General features: G+C 43.5%; 1 protein-coding gene across 1 annotated transcript in view; it reads right to left on the bottom strand.

The window, feature by feature from the left end:
- Positions 1–6,662: 6,662 nt before the first annotated feature.
- LOC108717275 (potassium channel subfamily K member 3) overlaps positions 6,663–17,036 on the bottom strand; it is a 31,339-nt gene continuing 20,965 nt past the window's right edge. Inside the window, exon 2 of the mRNA XM_018264158.2 lies at positions 6,663–8,674. Coding sequence (XP_018119647.1) covers positions 7,821–8,674 — 854 coding nt within the window. The 3' untranslated portion in view covers positions 6,663–7,820. The remainder of the gene's footprint in view (positions 8,675–17,036) is intronic.

The raw sequence follows: 17,036 nt of genomic DNA, 5'->3' as shown, positions 1-17,036 counted from the left end.
TTGGGCTTTGCCTTGGGTATTTGTTGCTCTTGGCCTGGTCTTCATCTTGTGTCTTGTCTCTGTGTTGAATAGTGATGAGCAATTTTTTTTGACGTATAGATTCACAGTGAAATTCCGACTGAATTTTCCATGAAAAAGGGACAAATCTTCTGCACGGAAAAAAAATTGCAGAGAAATTAATTTGGAGTGAGAAAAAACACCTATTGACTATTAATGCAATTGGAGTGAGAAAAAAAGTTGCCCATAGACTTCATCTCTGCTTTAATTTAGCACTTATTTGTCAAGGCTTGGCAATTTTGTTGCCATTCTGTATTCATGCTTTGAAGTTGAACAGAGTCTCAAGCCCTCTAATTCCATCTTAGTCTTGGACTGGACTCCAATCATAGCACCACAAACCCCATCCATGGCTCAAGATTTGGATTAGATGATGTAGCATAGATAGAAAGTGTCTCATGCTCCAGATTCATTTACTTGCTCAACTAATCTAAACATGTTAAGTTGTTTGTGCCCCATCCTTGACACAAGGTGACTCCAGTGTATTAATAAGTACCTGTTGCCTCTATGTTCTACCAGTCTCGTAAATGCTTAATTCTCTTTGGATTCCATCATGCACTTTGGCTTTTCCCACCCATATACTGGTATGGTGGGCCTGGTTGTGCTTGGGTTAGAATAGGATAGGGTTGGGCGTGGGTCAAAAAATCTTCAACCCTTGCATCACTACTGTGTAGCACCTTTCCTTTGGTTGGCTGAAGATGCACGGAGTTGAGGTTAGCAGCAGCAACACTGCCTCACCGATGTCCATACTGGCTAAGCTAACCCTATTGTAGATTAGGTATAGGTAGATCCTAAGGGCAAATAATCATTTTCAAGGGATATCTTTAGCCTGTAACTATTCAGCTGTCATTGAACTGCAACTGTTAGACTTTCAGCTCACATCTGTACATGTTTACTTGGAAACCATCTAACCATGACAAAGATTGGCTCTAGAGTTCTAAAGTCACAGGAGAGAAGGTTATCCAAAGAGACAGTCGGTGGTTGCAATCTATTCATTGTGTTGCTAACTATATTCATTTGTTTGCAGTCAAAGGCTTCTCTCTCCCAGGAGCTGAAATATTGATCATGTCCAACATCTTTTTTTTATTGGTTTAGGCAAATCCCACTCAATCAAACTGGATAAGGATTCGTTCAATATGCAGTCAATAGCATTGTGCTTCTGTGGTGTGACAGCTAATGATATTGGCCTGTAGTAACCTAGTTATAAAGGAGCACTAAATCCATTTCCAAATTAAATTATTACAGGTCTCTCCAATTGCTGAAAGCTACAGGTTTAAATATGTTACCTCTCTGTCTTTCTTAAGAGCAGTCTTTAATATCAGATATTGATACTTTCAATTCTTCTTCTGATTTGAAAGCTAATGGGATCTACAGTAGGTCGTTCTTACAGAAAAGACTAAATGTATTAAAGTGATGTCCCTTGTGAGATGTAAAGTTCCTAAATGCAATACCAACATACCAGCCACATGGCCTCACTAATACAATGACTATGTGACTGTACTTGATGACACTGTCCACCATGACACCCCCAGTCATATATGAGCTGCGTGTGTATTTAGTCTGAAAGTGCTGGGCATTGGGGCAGGGACAATATATTTTTCCCCACAGTTGCCCCCAACTATATGGGGCCCATTTACTTAGTTCGAGTGAAGGAATAGAATAAAAAAAAACTGTACTGTCTCTTTAAAAAAAAATTCGACCCCTAGTTCGCCACCTAAAACCTACCGAAGTCAATGTTAGCCTATGGGGAAGGTCCCCAAAGGCTTTGGAACAATTTTAAGGTCAAAGAAAAATCGTTCGATCGATTAAAATCCTTCGAATTGAGCGATTTTTCGTTTGATCGAACTATTTGCCGTAAATCCTTCGACTTCGATATTCGAAGTCGAATGATTTCAATTCGGCAGTTGAATATCGAGGGTTAATTAACCCTCGATATTCAACCATAAGTAAATTTGCCCCTATGTGTATCCTCGGAGGTATAGAAGAATCAGGAACCTATGTGGTAGGGTGGTGTTTCCTTGGGTAGACAATAGTGGAATCCTACTGGGACTGGAAAGATCAGGTGACCCAAACTTCTCAGTGAATAAAAGATTAGGGTATAACTAGGGTCTTGTGGATGCCCCTCAGTAAGTAGAGATGTAGTGTGAGGCAGTGTAGACTCCAGAGAAGGTTCCCAGGTTGTGTGACATTATAAATGGGGAGAAGTAGATTTTATATCTGGAATCAGTAAAATAATGAAGGTGTCAGTATCAAGTAGGGTGACTAGTTGGCATCTCTGCTGGTTTTCTGAATTTTATTGGAACATACTTTCTTCCCTTCATACAGTCCATTTTTATCTTTAATCAAGTGTCCTGCTCTCATCCGGTGCCACCGCTGGGTCATCACTTTGTTGATTAATGAAGTGAAATCACTGCTAATCCCCCCCAGCAGTGCCCGGCTCCCTATAAGGTTAGACACTCAAGACGGAGAGCATGTCGATCCATTTCTAGGAATGATTTCCAGGAGATGAACAAGTTCAACAAGGACAGCCCTGCTATCTGGCTGCCTTCTGCTGAACTAATGGAGAGTTAAGAGCCGTGGCTGATAGAAGGCACTGGCAATTAGAAGCTCAGGAGCGTTGGCAGCTGGGAAGATTTATTGCATTGGCCATTAGTAGTTACCTGCTCCAGAGCTGCAAGCAATGTACACACTACTCATGTTTGTTTTTCATGTTTGCTCAGTTCTTCCAGTGGTAGTTTCTTTGTCATTGTTCTGTTCAACCATCTTCATCCCTGTTCCCTTCTACATCTCCCAACAGACCCACTCTACAACTTTCTGCTGAACCTTTATCCTTCAGTTATTCCCATGGAAGAAAATAACTTTACTAATATATCTCCACAAACCTGCTTTCTACTCTTCACCTTTATTCAGTCCCTTTTGTTCTTCTTCTCCTTTAAATTTATTCACATTCTCACTATCTTTTTTCCTTTTCTTGTGCTCTTATCCACACCCATTCTCTAACTTACACAAGTCCTTGATATATTGTGTTCAACATTATTTCATATCTGTCCCCCCAAAACTCATCTCTCTCAGGACGATACTGCAATTGAGGCTGCTCTCTGATCTTCTGGCCTCTCTTCTCTCTCACCTCTTGCATAAGTGGCCATGGTGGGAAAGGAGGAATTCTACTCTCTTCTTGTGGCCATTTCTAACACTTTTCTATCCCTCCAGCCATTTCATGATGTTCAGACCTTCCACCTTCTCTCTCTATGTGTGCTCTTTATTTACAGATCACCCTCAGCTCCTTCTCTGATACCTCCAGGCATGAATTCCTCTTCTGTACTTACAGGCTTACTATTCACATTGGTAGTTTCAAATGCCAAACTGATGATCTTTCCCAGCCGTGGCCTTTCTTCATCTTACCCCAACATCTCCATAAGTGGACAGACACATCATCCCATATATAGTCCAACTCTTTCATTAACAGTGATCCTTCCCTCTTTCTGATCATCACATTTACATTTCTGTCTCATATTCTCCTCAATCACCTACTCCTCCCACCAATATTCATAATCATGCTACTGAGCTACCAACCCTAGTCAACTTTCAGTCTAACTGATCTTTCCTCTCTTCCTCCATTTCTTTGGTCCTGATACATTAATTTCTCCAGTACTGACTTCCTTGAACCCTTACATGTCCAGAGTAATCTTGTGAAGGGTCTACAGAATGTATGTGGAGGAAACCCCATGGAAACACCCCTTTTTCCTTCCTTTTGATAATGTCAATGACTCTGAAATCCCTATGGTCCTCTCCACTCATCAATTGTTCCCTCAACTCTATGTCTTCATTTCTACCCCAACTTTGTGCTGCTGAGCTTCCTTCAGAGCTTTCCCATAGATTCATCCTTTGCTCTTCCTTTGGAAGTTTCCCTCTTCAACAAAACATGTCCATATCAACACTGCTCTTAAGAAGGCTGAACTAGACCCATCTGTTCCCGCTAATAAAGTTGAAGAAAATGTGTAATTATTGGTACAGGTACACTGGGTGGGACAATCCCAATCAATATAGTAACATAGTAGCATAGTAAGTTAGGTTGAAAAAAGACACACGTCCATCAAGTTCAACCTTTTAACTTTTTTTAACATGCCTAACTGCCAGTTGATACCATAACTGGCAGTTATGGTGATGTACCATGGCCAATGCCCCATGTTAGTCAGTGCATCATTAGATGAGATAGTGAAGAGGCTCATTGGCCTCAATGAATGAAAGAAAAGAAAGTTGCTCCAGTGTATGGAAACCTTAACTACAGTCCCATCTCCCTCCTCCCAGTGGAATTTGTACATTCAAACATGGACAAAAAACAAAAAAAGTATTAAGAAGGTTTAAAAGGGTCTTTATTTGCGTCTCTATGTAAAATGATCAGTAGTACAAATATACTTTGGCATGGGAGCCAGGCCTCGCTCCATTGGAATGCAATAACTTTAACATCTCCTCTGGGTTCAGCAACACTTTTGGCATTGCCGGATCTTCATTCACAGAGTTCTGCCTTTTATATGCAATACGTTACAGCGGAAGTTATTTATAGATATTTATAGGTCTGTATATATACACATTTAGTCAGATGATACTATTTATATTCAAGATACGTTCTCTCTCTAACTTATATACAATATATTTAGTACAGAGATCTGCACTGGAACCACATTGGGATGTGCAGAGCCATAGAAACCCCAATTCAAAGACCCCAAGGATAATTGATAGTCTTTTTCCCTGTAGAACCCCAAAGGGTCACTGGCAAAGCACATACAGTGGTTTATGAAGAGCAGCTGGAAATGTAACGACAGTGCCCAGTTTTCAATGAAGTTAAATGAGACCAGGAACCGCTGGATGAAGGGTGGCCATTTAAGACAGACATACATATAAATACATATTGCCTATTCTTGTTGTATTTGCTTCTGCTGATCAGTCTGCTGATTTATTAATGCCCAATAAACAAATGTGGTATTGTCTTCTCTCCATTATCATCCCTTGTGCAAAGCTACAGAACTCCTCTGGGTAAACTCTACCAATGGTTTAGAGAATAACAATGGTGCCCCCCATATATTCAGATGATCTGATAGAATTGCTTTCTAACTCCATGGATGCTGTGAGTCGGCTTTCTACAGCCACTTACTATAATGTGTAACAAGAAAGCATCATTTGTATGTTTAGGGTGCATGTTGGTCTGCCCCAAATGTACCACTGCTGAGGTTGTTCTTTACTGGGTACCCCTAGAGTTATAGCAGGGTGACTGTTACCCCAATGTTTCTATATATCTGTAAACTTGTTATGAGCTAAGGGGGCCCAGTCTGAAGGTCAGTTAGGGGGAGATTTGGGGTGAGTACTTATTTGTGCCCTGGGTACCCCTGGAACTATAGCAGGGTGACTGTTACCCCAATGTTTCTATATATCTGTAACCTTGTTATGAGCTAAGGGGGCCCAGTCTGAAGATCAGTTAGGGGGAGATTTGGGGTGAGTGTTTATTTGTACCCTGGGTACCCCTGGAACTATAGCAGGGTGACACCCCAATGTTTCTATATATCTGTAACCTTGTTATGAGCTAAGGGGCCCAGTCTGAAGGTCAGTTAGGGGGAGATTTGGGGTGAGTGTTTATTTGTACCCTGGGTACCCCTGGAAATATACCAGGGTGACACCCCAATGTTTCTATATATCTGTAACCTTGTTATGAACTAAGGGGCCCAGTCTGAAGGTCAGTTAGGGGGAGATTTGGGGTGAGTGTTTATTTGTACCCTGGGTACCCCTGGAACTATAGCAGGGTGACACCCCAATGTTTCTATATATCTGTAACCTTGTTATGAGCTAAGGGGGCCCAGTCTGAAGGTCAGTTAGGGGGAGATTTGGGGTGAGTGTTTATTTGTACCCTGGGTACCCCTGGAACTATAGCAGGGTGACACCCCAATGTTTCTATATATCTGTAACCTTGTTATGAGCTAAGGGGGCCCAGTCTGAAGGTCAGTTAGAGGGAGATTTGGGGTGAGTGTTTATTAGTACCCTGGGTACCCCTGGAACTATAACAGGGTGACTGTTACCCCAATGTTTCTATATATCTGTAACCTTGTTATGAGCTAAGGGGGCCCAGTCTGAAGGTCAGTTAGGGGGAAATTTGGGGTGAGTGTTTATTTGTACCCTGGGTACCCCTGGAACTTTAGCAAAGTGACACCCCAATGTTTCTATATATCTGTAAACTTGTTATGAGCTAAGGGGGCCCAGTCTGAAGGTCAGTTAGGGGGAGATTTGGGGTGAGTGTTTATTTGTACCCTGGGTACCCCTGGAACTTTAGCAAAGTGACACCCCAATGTTTCTATATATCTGTAACCTTGTTATGAGCTAAGGGGGCCCAGTCTGAAGGTCAGTTAGGGGGAGATTTGGGGTGAGTGTTTATTTGTACCCTGGGTACCCCTGGAACTTTAGCAAAGTGACACCCCAATGTTTCTATATATCTGTAACCTTGTTATGAGCTAAGGGGGCCCAGTCTGAAGGTCAGTTAGGGGGAGATTTGGGGTGAGAGTTTATTTGTACCCTGGGTACCCCTGGAACTTCAGCAGAGTGACACCCCAATGTTTCTATATATCTGTAACCTTGTTATGAGCTAAGGGGGCCCAGTCTGAAGGTCATTTAGGGGGAGATTTGGGGTGAGTGCTTATTTGTACCCTGGGTACCACTGGAAATATAGCAGGTGACTGTTACCACAATGTTTCTATATATCTGTAACCTTGTTATGAGCTAAGGAGGCCCAGCCTGAAGCTCAGTTAGGGGGAGATTTGGGGTGAGCACGGCCCGGTTTTGACCCGGGCAGCTCGGTTTTTTGAAGGACTGTTCAGGTCAAATCTGGCTGCCCGGGTTTTCCAAATTATCAAAACTGGAAAGGATTTCCTGAGACTGACGAGATGATCAGCCAATCGCCACATCATAGCCCCGCCCCCGACTTCACAGTCCTACCCCATCACGTCATAGTCCCGCACACTGCTATGTCACGGCCCCACCTCCCCTCGAAGTTCGTCGGGGGGGGGGAAAGTGGTAACCCTAGCCTAAATGCTGAATGATACAGGGGCTTATGAATCCAAGATTTTAGAACCCCTACTTTAGACTGACTGAAGGAGCACAAGCATTGCACTCTGCTTTAAGGAACACTAGGTTGTGCTGCTCCTGATGGTATCTGGGCTTTCTCCTTGCTTTACCTTCTGCCTGCCAGCCTTAGGTACCTCTCACCAGCAGCCACTGTGTAGGAGCGGAGTTTAGTAATTACTCAGTCTCACCTCAGTTACTCAGAGGTGAGACGGTCAATAAGTGGATAGGCCAGCTGGTCATTACCTGAGATATGGAGGGTTTCAATCAAACTGGGGCCCATGCTTATCTCAGTCTGTAATGTTCTCTGAGGAACAAGTTAAATTCAAGGTTTAGAAATCAGCTATTGGCAATGCCTCACTGGATTACATTAGCAGCCTATTGGCTTGTGTGTGGCCCCACAGTCCTGATGATCTTCTTCCATTTGGCCGGAAGCACAAGCCTAGAAAATGATATGGACCCTTGTCAGACAGACTTGCACTATGGCATCAAATATGGTCTACAGACCAGTGTTGGACCTTAAAAAATTCCAAGATGGACACACAATACTGGAACAGACAAATGGACATAAATTATCAATGGAGAATTTGACCGGCAATTTCCTGCAATGGCCCCACACTAGATTTGCTGTAGATGCTCTGATCCCAGCAAGGAATATCCCCCTACACAGAACTCCTCCTCTTCATGAGCCCCCTGAAGGTGGAGAGACTGTGGAGTCCAGTAGAAACTGAGCTGATGGCCGAGTGCTGGGTGTTACAGATGCACCCATTAGATGGCGTACTTATGCACCTGCCCGGGGTGAGGTTCCCCTGCTCTATACAAGTGTCTGAAGAGGAAAGGTCCCTAGGGATGATCATTGGGATAGAATACTGGAGCTTTTCTCTACTCTTGTACCATAAACAAGAACACATGGACTGGAAATGGAGCACCTCGGCATAAACGTTCCGAAATCCACCCGATGAAGAGCTGGTGTCGGTGGTGTGAATGCTGGAGTGACCATTCTGGGTGAGCAAAGCCCGGTGCTCGGCATCTCTCTTCTCATCTTCGGCATTCATAGTCATGAAACGGAGTACCACCAAGTTGAGGAATGCGCCAATGACCGTGAGCCCAGCTAAAATGTAGACAAAACTAAAGGCAACGTACTGGGGCATATTCTGTAGAGCCGCGTCCTTCTGCAGGGCCACGTAGTCTCCAAACCCAATAGTGGTCAGCGTGATGAAGCAGTAATAGTAGGCGTGGAAGAAACTCCATTGTTCATAGCAAGAAAAAGCAGCAGCCCCGATACACAGGGTACTGATGCAAGAGAAGAACCCAATGGTGACCATGTTGGCCATGGAGACCTCAGCCCGTCTCATGCCAAGGCACTTCTTGATACGGTGGAGGAGATACTTGACAAAGGTGTTGATCCTCTCGCCCAGGCTCTGGAACATGACCAAGGTGAGTGGGATTCCCAGTAGGGCGTAAAACATGCAGAAGACTTTGCCTCCATCCGTGCTGGGTGCTGCATGGCCATAACCTGGGGGAAGGGACAAGAGATGCGTCAGGATCCGAGGAACTAGTTATCTGCACTAAAACTCCATAAGTGCAAAAAAAACAAATATGTGAAAACACTGACGTCAATTAGGAGCAAAGTGAGCAAGACGCAAATCCAGACACAACTTGTCATGTTATTTTTTACCCACAATGGCCCTTAATTTGAATGTAGTTGTGGCCAACTCCAAGGTTCCCCTGCAGCCATAGACACACTTGTATAGGACTGGGAATAAGGAGGAGGCACCCAAAGTAACTATGACCAACTGCAACGGCTGCGTCCATTTTGGCTGGACTGTAAATGAGCCCTAATGTCTGTAGCTGAAATGCAGCGGGGGGAGGGAACAACAGAGTGTTTGATAAATCTGGCCCACAGTTGATTTAATTTGCAATTTACTTAAACGCAGCAATTTCTGATCATATTAACTAAATCACCAAGTAGAGAACTGCCGGCTCCTGTCTTATTGACTGAACTCACAGCAACCTCATTATATTGAGGCACAAACGAGCAGTCACCCCCAGGCCACAGCACCCAGTCACCCCCAGGCCACAGCACCCAGTCACCCCCAGGCCAAGGCACCCAGTCACCCAATCCCACCCTACACTGGGGCATTTCCCAACCTCCAACTTACACTTAATTCACATTTACTGATGTCTAATGTAAAGAAACCAATTTATCTTATCTATAGTAGCAAATTCCCTAAACTCTTACAGTAAAGAACCCCTTCCTATGCTGATGGTGAGATCTCCTTTCCTCCCCACCAATGAATCACTCATTCCCCTCCCTTGGTAGGGAATCCCATAACCTGACTGTCCTTACAGTAAAGAACCCCTTCCTATGCTGATGGTGAGATCTCCTTTCCTCCCCACCAATGAATCACTCATTCCCCTCTCTTGGTAGGGAATCCCATAACCTGACTGCCCTTACAGTAAAGAACCCCTTCCTATGCTGATGGTGAGATCTCCTTTCCTCCCCACCAATGAATCACTCATTCCCCTCTCTTGGTAGGAAATCCCATAACCTGACTGCCCTTACAGTAAAGAACCCCTTCCTATGCTGATGGTGAGATCTCCTTTCCTCCCCACCAATGAATCACTCATTCCCCTCTCTTGGTAGGGAATCCCATAACCTGACTGTCCTTACAGTAAAGAACCCCTTCCTATGCTGATGGTGAGATCTCCTTTCCTCCCCACCAATGAATCACTCATTCCCCTCTCTTGGTAGGGAATCCCATAACCTGACTGTCCTTACAGTAAAGAACCCCTTCCTATGCTGATGGTGAGATCTCCTTTCCTCCCCACCAATGAATCACTCATTCCCCCTCTCTTGGTAGGGAATCCCATAACCTGACTGTCCTTACAGTAAAGAACCCCTTCCTATGCTGATGGTGAGATCTCCTTTCCTCCCCACCAATGAATCACTCATTCCCCCTCTCTTGGTAGGGAATCCCATAACCTGACTGTCCTTACAGTAAAGAACCCCTTGCTATACTGATGGTGAGATCTCCTTTCCTCCCCACCAATGACCATTAATCCCAGTGACAAGACAATGACACAATAACCAGGAGCAAAACAAATGATTGGGTGCAACATTATTCCTGCTGACAGCCAATCAAATAGGCTTGAGTTGCACTCAGAACCCAGACATGATAAATAACAAGAGACTCCCATAAAACCGCCATTGATTTACTTGTTTTATTGACAAGTGACTGATATAAATGGCGTCTGTTCTGTTCCCAGAGGAGAAAGTCATAGAAACATTGTCTCCCAATACACAGGGAACATTGGCTACTGTCTCAATGACAACACAAACGTCTGCTCTTTTCCCTTCCTCTGTTCCCAATACTCCCGTTATTGGGAGAATATATAGCGGAAGAGAATTCAGCTTCCCAATATACATTCCTAACACATTATCCCTGGGATTAAATTCATATGCATCTCTCTGGCTGGTTATATCTTCTGCACTGCTGCTTCTGACTCCTGAAACAATGCAAAATAATCCAGATAAGTGTATCCACTTTGAAAGATATTTTATGAAATCGGGAGAAATGTGAGACGATTCCTGTGTATAATGATCCAAGAACATTGGGGTGTCAGTCTCTCGGCAGTCTCACTGCTGCCCCTGAGGTACCAACAGGGCCCCCCATTTACTGTTACTTTAATATTCTCATTGACTCATAGTCATACAAACCAATAGAATCTTTCCCTTTGCAACAGGAATGTTATTTGGGTTTCTAACGACTTACCAGCAGGAACCATTATTCTGTATTTATTATTAGCTGATTGCATCAAATTCCTGTAACACTCGATTTCATTAGAAACCACTATATAGCTATCATCTACAGCTGTATCTCTCTCTCTCTATAAACTCTCTTTATCTCTTTATCTCTTAATCTCTCTCTCTCCCTCTCTATCAATCTCTCTCTCTTTATCTCTCTCTCTTTATCTCTCCCTTTCCCTCTCTATCAATCTCTCTCTCTTTATCTCTCTCTCTATAAAAAGATCTATCTATCTATCTATCTATCTATCTATCTATCTATCTATCTATCTATCTATCTATCTATCTATCTATCTATCTATCTATCTATCTATCTATCTCTCTATCTCTCTATTTATCTTCTCTCTCTCTCTCTCTCTCTCTCTCATATCTATCTCTCTATCATCTATCTATCTCTCTATCATCTATCTGTCTGTCTGTCTGTCTGTCTGTCTGTCTGTCTGTCTGTCTATCTATCTATCTATCATCTCTCTCTCTCTCTCTCTCTCTCTCTCTCTCTCTCTCTCTCTATCTATTTATCTCTCTCTCTCTCTCTATCTATCATCTATCTATCTATCTATCTATCTATCTATCTATCTATCTATCTATCTATCTATCTATCTATCTATCTATCTATCTATCTATCTATCTATCTATCTATCTATCTATCTATTTATCCTCTCTCTCTCTCTCTCTCTCTCTCTCTCTCTCTCTATCTATCTATCTATTTATCTCTCTCTCTCTCTCTCTCTCTCTCTCTCTCTATTCCTCTATAAGTGGAACTGTGATACATTGTTTCTCTATAAGGAGCCTAAATCCTGACATATTGAAACAATCGCTGTTTATGACAAACATTGGGTGTAACATTTATTTAGTATTTGTATCATGTGTTTGATTTCAAACCTATACAATATTTATGTGTGTGTAACCTTGTCTGAACACAAGTGTCTGAGGGTTTGTGTATTTTAATTGTTAGAAAGGTACAACACCAGACGTCTATAAGTTCCCCAAGGATGAGCCCCTATAGGTATGAAATGCGCTGGGCCAGTTCTGACTCCACTATTTCTCCTTTCAACTCAAGGAGCAAAAATCCTGGCAAAAGTCATGGAAAATTCCCAAAAAGCCAGATCTGATGGATCACCATTACAGTCGCGGCTACTCTCAGTTGGTTCCTTTCCAAAACCGTCTCCTCTCAGTTCTGATTCCAGTGTTTGGGTTTCTCCCACTATATTTAGCTCCTTTGCTGAAGGCTCAATAAGAATCAGAAGGGTCGGATCCAAGTACAATCCATCATGTGCTGGAATAACCCCACTATAACCCATAGCCCCGTAGTCTGTCTGTGTCATACTGTCCTTCCGTTATATTCTCCTGAAGGGGTCATTTACTTTTAATATGTTATAGAATGGCAAATTCTAAGCGACTTTCAATTGGTCTTCATTTTTCCTTTTTTATAGTTTTTGAATTATTTCCCTTCTTCTTCTGACTCTTTCCAGCTTTCAAATGGGGGTCACTGACCCCATCTAAATTACAAATGTTCTGTAAGGCTACAAATATATTGTTATTGCTACTTTTTATTCCTCATCTTTCTATTCAGGCCTCTCCTATTCATATTCCAGTCTCTTATTCAGATCAATGCATGGTTGCTAGGGGAATTTGGACCCTAGCAACCAGATTGCTGAAACTGCAAACTGGAGAGCTGAATAAAAATCGAAATAACTCAAAAAACGCAAATAATAAAAAATGAAAACCATATGCAAATTGTCTCAGAATATCAGTCTCTACATCATACTAACAGTTAATTTAAAGGGGAACAACCCCTTTAACTCCTCGGGGGCCAGAACATTTGTATCACATTTCTCTTTCTTCTTGCTAGACATGGATGAAGATGACAAAAGATCAATCATTTGGATTTAGGGACTACATGCAGGAACCTGTTAATACTCACTATTGATTCCAGGTTCAATTCCCTGGTGGAACATCTGGTGCAATTGAAAAAGGTCACAAGGAAAGGGGATTAAGTGGGAATGAGCTGCTGGATCTGGGCATCAATCAGTGGCTCTAGGGCAGGGAGCCCCAAACTTTTGAACCCATGGGCAACATTCAGAAGTAAAAGGAGTTGGGGAGCAACACATGCATGAAATATGTACTTGGGGTGCCAAATAATCACTGTGATTGGCCATTTAGTAGCCCCTATGTGGATTGTCAACCTACATTGAGTCTCTGTCTGACAGTACAACTGTTTTTTATTCAACTAAAACTTGCCCCAAGCCTGGAATTCAAAAATAAGCTCCTGCTTTGAGGCCACTGGGAGCAACATCCAAGGGGTTGGAGAGCAACATGTTACTCACGAGCTACTGGTTTGGGGGTCACTGCTCTTGGGCAATGGCACTTCATTGTCAGGACGAGGGAGACGTGGACTGTGCTTAGATCATTCTGTGCTGATATTATTTAGTTACACAGTAAATAGCCACCACTGCCCACAGCCCTGCTCTCTTATTCTCCGCTTTATGCCTTTACAGATGTTTCTATCACTGACACAGATATTTGGAAAGGGGCCTTGTATTTTCCATGCCCCCCAATTTATGTAATTTCTTGTCATACATTATTTGCTACTGTCTCACTCTTGCCCTACAGTCTCAGTGTCCTTCTGTCTTAATGTCTCCATCATGTCCTACTGTCTCCATCTTGTCTTTATGTCTCCATCATGTCCTACTGTCTCCATCATGTGCTACTGTCTCCATCTTGTCCTACTGTCTCCATCTTGTCCTACTGTCTCCATCTTGTGCTACTGTCTCCATCTTGCCCTACTGTCTCTATCTTGTCCTACTGTCTCCATCTTGTCCTACTGTCTCCATCTTGTCCTACTGTCTCCATCATGTGCTACTGTCTCCATCTTGTCCTACTGTCTCCATCTTGTCCTACTGTCTCCATCTTGTCCTACTGTCTCTATCTTGCCCTACTGTCTCCATCTTGTCCTACTGTCTCCATCTTGTCCTACTGTCTCCATTTTGTCCTACTGTCTCCATCTTGCCCTACTGTCTCCATCTTCATGATACAACACTGTAGTTTCACAGTTCTTACCTTAGAAACACTCAGAAAAGATGTTTTAAAAACAAATAACCTTTTCACCCTGAGTAATGACCAATATGTTAATTCTTTTTACTTCAGCTTTTTTTTTTTTTTTTAAAAAGAAGTCTATATGAACAAGTGCATCTCCCCTGCTGAGCTGATAGAGGCTCTGATGAGAACATTCTCACTAATTACACAAAAAATATATGGCCACGGCTGCTAAATGTGATTTTTCTTTTATCATAGATAGATTATGCCCCGACAATGAGTTCAGGAACTAGAAGCACATTCAGCAGATATTTAGCCAGATATAAATATTTGTATAGTTTTATTTTTACTGCACAGGTTGATCCCATGAATGATCCTCCAACTGATAATGTGAAGGAGTTCCATTGGCCAAGAACAGTTCCTCTCACTCTCATTTATTCAGCAGATTAGGCTTTCATGCTGCATTCATATAAATACTATTTGGATATTTCTGCATTTCAGCATTAAACTCTACTGTAGGACTTAACATTACACTCAATGATATCCCCAAACATGTAAATGTACATTGTAAGCACCATGGGGGGACCTGCAGGGGTCAATGATGGTGCTGCTGGTGGACATTTTGGGTTGGTCTTGGAAGTTCCTCTTCAATAGAATAATAAATATAGGGAGGATCTATCTTTAGGCCCAAGGTTTTTGACCAGGCGCAGAGACCAAGCAATGGGATGTCAATGTGCCCATGATCTCCTACTGTACATGATGATGTGCTTGGCCTGTTGGACGGGATTGCAGGCAGCAGCAGCAGCAGCGCGTATCTACCACTCTAGGAGCACAAAGTGTCACTTCGCAGGACGCAGGGAGTGGGAGTCGGTAGCAGTGATTTCACGTTGCTTCTGTTTTGGCACTTTGCCCCATCTAAATTTATCTGAACACCAGTATCCCTCCCAACCATCTGAAACTCTGATTCATCAGCAGAAAGTCCCTAAATCTGCAACACTCCCTGCGGATCAACAACAAACTAATTCACCCACTGCCAAATGCACATTTAGGAGCAGGACTTGATCTGGGGGTGTAATGATAACACAGGGCTTGGGCAGGGTTTGAGGTTGGACTGTGTGTGGACAATTCATAACACAAGTTACATTACTCAGCTTCCAATAGTCACATTTTCTTGGCCTTTATTCTTAACCAGACACTGCCCCATAATTCCTCAATTAAATAAACATTTCCCTGCATATGCCTAGATCCTCAAAGTACTGTATGTCCCACTGTATCTGGCCAGTTTCTAGACAGAGGTCCCACTGGATGAGCCCACTCCTACACACATGTCCCACTGGATGAGTCTATTCCTACACACATGTCCCACTGGATGAGTCCATTGCTACACACATGTCCCACTGGATGAGTCCATTCCTACACACATGTCCCACTGGATGAGTCCATTCCTACACACATGTCCCACTGGATGAGTCCATTCCTACACACATGTCCTACTGGATGAGTCCATTCCTACACACATGTCCCACTGGATGAGTCCATTCCTACACACATGTCCCACTGGATGAGTCCATTCCTACACACATGTTCCACTGGATGAGTCCATTCCTACACACATGTCCTACTGGATGGGCCCATTACTACACACATGTCCCACTGGATGAGCCCATTCCTACATACATGTCCCACTGAATGAGCCCATTCATACATACATGTCCCACTCTATGAGCACATTCCTACACACATGTCCCACTGGATGAGTCCATTGCTACACACATGTCAGACTGGATGAGCCCATTCTACACACATGTCCCACTGGATGAGCCCCTTCCTAAACACATGTCCCACTGGATGAGCCCCTTCCTACACACATGTCCCATTGGATAAACCCACTCCTACACACATGCACCCATTGGATGAGCCCATTCCTACACACATGTCCCACTGGATGAGTCTATTCCTACACACATGTCCGACTGGATGAGTCCATTCCTACACACATGTTCCACTGGATGAGTCCATTCCTACACACATGTCCTACTGGATGGGCCCATTCCTACATACATGTCCCACTGAATGAGCCCATTCCTACATACATGTCCCACTCTATGAGCACATTCCTACACACATGTCCCACTGGATGAGTCCATTGCTACACACATGTCCCATTGGATGAGTCCATTCCTACACACATGTCAGACTGGATGAGTCCATTCCTACACACATGTCCCACTGGATGAGTCCATTCCTACACACATGTCAGACTGGATGAGTCCATTCCTACACACATGTCCCACTGGATGAATCCATTCCTACACACATGTCAGACTGGATGAGTCCATTCCTACACACATGTCCCACTGGATGAGTCCATTCCTACACACATGTCAGACTGGATGAGCCCATTCCTACACACATGTCCCACTGGATGATTCCACTCCTACACACATGTCAGACTGGATGGGTCCATTCCTACACACATGTCAGACTGGATGAGTCCATTCCTACACACATGCCCCACTGGATGAGTCCATTCCTACACACATGTCCCACTGGATGAGACCATTCCTACACACATGCCCCACTGGATGAGTCCATTCCTACACACATGTCCCACTGGATGAGTCCATTCCTACACACATGTCCCACTGGATGAGTCCATTCCTACACACATGTCCCACTGGATGAGTCCATTCCTACAGACATGTCCCACTGGATGAGTCCATTCCTACACACATGTCAGACTGGATGAGCCCATTCCTACACACATGTCCCACTGGATGAGTCCATTCCTACACACATGTCAGACTGGATGGGTCCATTCCTACACACATGTCAGACTGGATGAGTCCATTCCTACACACATGTCCCACTGGATGAGTCCATTCCTACACACATGTCCCACTGGATGAGTCCATTCCTACACACATGTTAGACTGGATGAGCCCATTCCTACACACATGTCCCACTGGATGAGTCCATTCCTACACACATGTCAGACTGGATGGGTCCATTCCTACACACATGCCCCACTGGA

This window comes from Xenopus laevis, chromosome 5L, assembly GCF_017654675.1.
Source record: "Xenopus laevis strain J_2021 chromosome 5L, Xenopus_laevis_v10.1, whole genome shotgun sequence".
Lineage (NCBI taxonomy): Eukaryota > Metazoa > Chordata > Amphibia > Anura > Pipidae > Xenopus > Xenopus laevis.
Note: the sequence above shows the minus strand (reverse complement) of the source record. Positions and strands in the feature narration are given on the sequence as shown.